At 29.2% G+C, this 6,117-nt stretch overlaps 1 protein-coding gene across 1 annotated transcript in view; it reads right to left on the bottom strand.

Annotated features, from left to right (window-relative positions):
• Window positions 1-3,374, bottom strand: part of qtc (quick-to-court) — a 468,283-nt gene extending 464,909 nt beyond the window's left edge. Inside the window, exon 1 of the mRNA XM_068358481.1 lies at window positions 3,206-3,374. Within this exon, the coding sequence (XP_068214582.1) occupies window positions 3,206-3,359 (154 nt within the window). The 5' untranslated portion in view covers window positions 3,360-3,374. The remainder of the gene's footprint in view (window positions 1-3,205) is intronic.
• Window positions 3,375-6,117: the final 2,743 nt, after the last annotated feature.

The following is a 6,117-nucleotide window of genomic DNA, read 5'->3' as shown; positions in this document are numbered from 1 at the left end:
GCAGTACTCGAAAATAACTAAACTAAGAGATCCAAAGTGAAGTTATATGAATATGAAATTATGAAATTATAATAATATAAAAGAATACAAAAATTGAACAAGATACACCAACCGAAAACTGCATAAGTGCATGTGGCAATAGTGTGAGATAAGGAAAGGACTACAGGGTTATTTATAGCTAGCCTGAAATATCAATGGTGAAATTCTGCGCTGCTTTTCAAGGTCTATATATATATATATATATATATATATATATATATATATATATATATATATATATACATATATATATATATATTTATATATATATATATATATATATATATATATATATATATACAGTATATATATATATATATATATATATATGTGTGTGTGATGTAATTCTAACAAACTTACAAACAATTACACACACACACACATATATATACATATATATATTGTATATATACATATATATATATATATATATATATACATTTACATATATATACTTATAAATATATATATATATATATATACATATATATATATATATATATATATATATATATATATATATATATATATATATAATATATATATATAAATATATATATAGATATATATATATATATATATATATATATATATATATATATATATATGTGTGTGTGTGTGTGTGTGTACTAACGTACTGTAGGCTTAATTAATTCTGGTACACTTCACGGGAAGCTAAAGAGACGTCTGACACCTGTACATTGTAGTAGGTAAAGTTGTATTTAGCTACGGAGAAACTGTTGGCAACGAAGCCTGTAGAACAAAGTCGCTGAGCTTGTAAACTTGTGACCAAAGGCAATTTTATTAATTTTAAGAAGTTGTGTTGAGCCAATAACAATATTTTCCTTTAGAGAACTTGATAAAATTAAAAAAAAACAAAAAACTTTTGATCCCGACTGCGACTTTGTGTTACAGGCAGCGTTGCTCACAGTTTCACTTTTGCTAAACAGCGTTATCTGTTACAATGTGCAGCCGTCAAACGATTCCTTAGCTTCCTGTGAAGTGTACTACAATAAATAAAGCCTACTATGATTAAGATTTATGAGCAAGTGAAGAAAGGGAATACTTATGTAGGAAGATGCAAAATATTCCCCTCTCCGAAAAATAAGTAATAATTCATGGATAAATTCTATCTATTATGTACGTATTACGATATCCATTCAATTTGTTATGCTACGTAATTTGCTTGTCATAGCTGTTAAATATATTATTATTATTATTATTATCATTATTATTATTATTATTATTATTATTATTATTATTATTATTATTATTATTATTATTAATAATCCTAAAAATATAATCCTCTCAAAACTTGAAATTACTTAATCATTCATAAATCATGGCACACGAATAACACATTAGCCTCAGTTTTCCTTTCTTTTTCATTAAAATTTCAAATCACACAAGATTGTTATGATGACTTGGAAGTTAATTTAATGGATCAAATAAGTTTCTGTTCTTCTATCAACTTTGTAAGCAATTTGCCTTTGTTATTTTTATCCCAGATTCAAAATATTTTATGAACCAGGGTAACAGAACCCTATCTTAAATATCGCCAGTCATCTTTTAGAAGCACATGATCGATAGGTTTCTACATTTTTTCTATTAATTCTTTTCAGTCACTGTTTTCATCTGGAAAGAATGCAGTCGAGAAAGGTGACGAGCTAAATGACAATGTAAATAATGGTTTTACAAGACCTATAGCATAATTGGATGATTGGATAAACCAATTCTTCTGAAAAACAAAATTTCATAGCATAGGTAGTAGTCAAACTTATGCAGTTTTCACACAAAATTCCAGAAAATAGTTTCAATACTAAGGTTACTCCCATGTAAGTATGACGTAAAGTTGTTATAAATAAATCCCATGACCACAATAGATAAATAAGAAAATAATAATGCAGGTGAAAATCAAGTAGAAGATGTGAGGAATCATTTGTCAGACTGAAATATTTAAAAATGTGTACAAAATAAAGAACTAAATAAATTAAGTTATAAAACAAGGTATCAGATAACTCGAACATCACGATGCAATGAAGCAATATTGCAAACAAGTGAATTAAAGGATAAAAATGGAATAAGGTACGATGATATAACCTACAATGAAAAAAAAAACAAGTAGGTGTAAAAAAGAATTCAAGAATATTACTAAACAAACAAAAGTAAAAACTGCTATTGATGAACAAACAAGTAATATATAAAACAATTTACATTAGAAAGAATTAGTTAAAGGGAGAAAATACAGTAAATTAATTAAATACTCAAATACAAGTAAATAGAGTTGATGAACAGACCCACGTACTGATAAAAAATAACGATCTGTGGTCACAATAACAAAGATGTGTAACATTGGACGAATTGAAAAATTAGTAACATAATAGTAAGATTACTTCGTCGATTTATTGATTTACGGATAAATAATATATGAATATTAAATCAGACATAACATTAAGGCCTTAATCGTGTTGCTACAATATATATTTTTTTCTGAATTTGTTTAAAGTTATGTCATATTAACTTTGCTGGATATATATATATATATATATATATATATATATATATATATATATATATATATATATATATATATATAGCAAGGCCATGTACAGTATATTAATTTAAATGGCACAGTTGGAATTACAATAAAGATAATAGTAATAATAGATTATTTTAAGGTGGTTGTTGGTGACGGTTGCATCATGAAATACACTGAAATTTATTCATGATTTTTCCAGAAAGATTTCTTTTTTAATTATGAATAATTTCACCGTATTTCACGGTAAAAATATTAAAAATAACTGGAAAAAAATGTAAAACCTTCCGCGAGACAGGTGGAACGAAATAGCCGTATGCGCAGCAACTTTTGTTTATATCACCTTAAAAACATAGAACGGTCATTTCTTAAAATATTCGAACACGATACAATAATATTAAGAAAGCCGTTCAAGCAAATAAAATCAAAGGACGAATTTATTTAGATAACAGGCACAGTGAAAAGCACCCCGTATGCTCTGCTCTCTGCCCACTGCAAAGCTGGATCGATAGGAAAAACGTGGTCGACTTTTTTCAGAAAAGACCTTCTTTATACATAAAAATGTCATTGTCATTGGTTGCTGTTTCACGAATAGAGAGAGCAATGATGCGTGCAGCCTTTGGTACTCACCGAAAGTCGAAAGAAGTCTTTTGTTGGCCGTAGTTTGAGGCCGAACACAAGGAATACACGCTTTTCGTTGTTCCTGAGGGAGGCGAGGTGGTAGTTCTCTCAGCTGACGACGGCCAGAATGGAATGTTACACTCATCCGTCCGATTCCCTTCATCGTATTTAGCGTTGGGCGAATTCACTTGATATATAATGTTATGGCGATAGTTTTTGTTAATAGGCACTAAGATTTATTCACTTCTTACCTCTATAACACAGACATTTGCTCTCTAGACCTTGCATGGCACGTTTACAACGGCGTGAAGTCTAGTCTCAGATCGAAGGATACGATGGCTTCCATGCGCAACTCGAGATCAGCTGGCTGCCAGAAATAAGCAGGGGCAAAGGAACCTTTCTCATTCAAGATTTGTAAGACAGCAGCATTTACAATAAATAGACACTTATTTAAACAATTCATTTTCATAACCAGATATTGTTTACTTATATATTTTCTTCATTTTGACACAACGACATAGACATCTTTGATGATTTTCATTCAAACAATAGTTTCTGTAAAGTTGATGGGATTGGTGCTATTCAGATGTCCAGATGCTTAAAACTTCATGAGACCTCGACTATCCAGCATTCAGCGCAGACTAAACATTCCGTTGTAATAGTCAGTCACGTTCTACATAAACTTACTTGACGATATGCATAAAAACCACCCGGTACTTTCAAAATGTCCTTCTATGATCAGCAATAATAATAATGTCTAATTCTGACGGTCCATGCCATTTAATTTTAATTATTCAGATTATATAAAGACTGCATCGAAACAAAGAATACTCATTCAAAGGAAATATGATGTTTGATTAAGGTATCCTTATGCTGGAATTCACACTTCTAAATCATCCTGCCAATAGGCGTTTCCCGATTTCGTCTGATAATAAGGTTTTAGATAATCTAGGCTTAGCTTTTATTGTATACAAGTAAATATTTGATAATCAATACAATTTAGGGGGCTTAATGAGTGAATTTATCTATTTTCCATTTATATATATATATATATACCTTTATATATATATATTTTATATATATATATATATATATATATATATATATATATATATATATATATTTGTAATATATATATATTATATATATATATATATATATATATATATATATATATATATATATATATATATATATATATATATATATATATATATATATGATAAATGTTGCACATTTAGACGTGTTTTTTCATGCTCAAATAAGCCATATATTCTAATACATTAATGTCTGGATTCTCTTACCGACCCCTGGATCAGAGTTCCAAAAGAATCCAGATATTAATGTATCAAAATATATGACTTATATGAAAATGAAAAAACCCGTTTAAATGTGCAAAATTTATTATTAATCGAATGCCAAGAACGAACGCACAAATTAGATACGATGTATTGATTTCAATTCTTAGTACAAAACACCTGAATTCGAAAGGTATATGTTCAGAAGAATTGTCATTGACTTTTATCTTTCTTCGTGGCTAAATGGTACTGCCACTGTCATACAAGTATCCTGGACCTGGGTTCGATTCCCAGCTGGTCAGATGCTATTGTCTTTGAGTGTTTTCGCCTTGGGACTCTGATCCCGGGGTCGGTAAGAGAATCCAGAAATTAATGTATTAAAATATATGGCTTATTTGAATATATATATATATACATATATATATATATATATATATATATATATATATATATATATATATATATATATATATATATATCATGATCCTGTGTCTGAGCACCACATTATATATTATATCATATATTATGGCTGGCAAGTCACCCAACCTACCGTGTTCCAAACTCTCCTATTTGTTTTTACATAAATATGTTACACTTGAAAAAAAAATTAATACCTAAGCTCTGGGGAAATTATATAACACCCAAATGGCAATATATAACAACACTGAATACTCAAAGGTTTCTTAAGTACACTCAAAAGAAAACTGGATAATTATTATTAAGAATTATTTAAAACCACCTCTTACTTCGATTCGTTAACAGGGATACGAGAGAGTACTGTGAAAAACACTGGAAATCGAAATAATACACTCTTTACAAAAATAAATATATTCTATAAAAATTACATCACTTTGAAAGAATTTACATAAAAAATAAATCAATCAAAATATTAAGTCTGGTTAAAACTTAGATTAAGACAAAAATAATGTTTACACTCTGAAAATTATATAATCACTTGTTTCACTGGTAATTAGATTTTACACCAACGATTAATCTTGATAATGAAAATGGTTAACCTTTAACACTAAAAGAATTAAACTCTTAAAGATATTACATAAAGTAATTGATAAACTTACAAGTTTTAGCTCACTTGAAGTAAAGCCAAAATAAATACACTTCATGTATCTTACTTGCACAGGCCAGTTACAAAATTTTATAAAACACCAGCTCGCATAATGACACAATAAATTAAAATCACCTTTAATGTCTTCCGTAACGTTTCAACACACTACACACAATATATGTTGTAATTAAACTTATGCACTTTGGAGAGGACACTCACGAGACACTTGAGAGAGAGAGAGAGAGAGAGAGAGTATGAACTTTGGCTCTTTCACAGGACAGGCTGTTTCTCTTCTGCCCTAAGCATCCCTAGGGGCACATATGTATTGACTTAGTAACTTCTAGATTATTCTAGGTCAGAGATCTGGGAGCTTGGCTTGCAATGGCAGAGTTACCAAATAGATAAAAATTCAGGGAAACGAACCTTGCTTCCAAGGCAATCCTCTCTCTCTGGAGCTCCGCCCACCCCCATTCTCAAACATTAAAAAGAAGATAAAAAATAACACTGTGGTTTTCGAGAACCTTCCAAAACACGTGGAAAATATAAGAATTTTGTATTTT

Source organism: Palaemon carinicauda, chromosome 2, assembly GCF_036898095.1.
Source record: "Palaemon carinicauda isolate YSFRI2023 chromosome 2, ASM3689809v2, whole genome shotgun sequence".
Lineage (NCBI taxonomy): Eukaryota > Metazoa > Arthropoda > Malacostraca > Decapoda > Palaemonidae > Palaemon > Palaemon carinicauda.
Note: the sequence above shows the minus strand (reverse complement) of the source record. Positions and strands in the feature narration are given on the sequence as shown.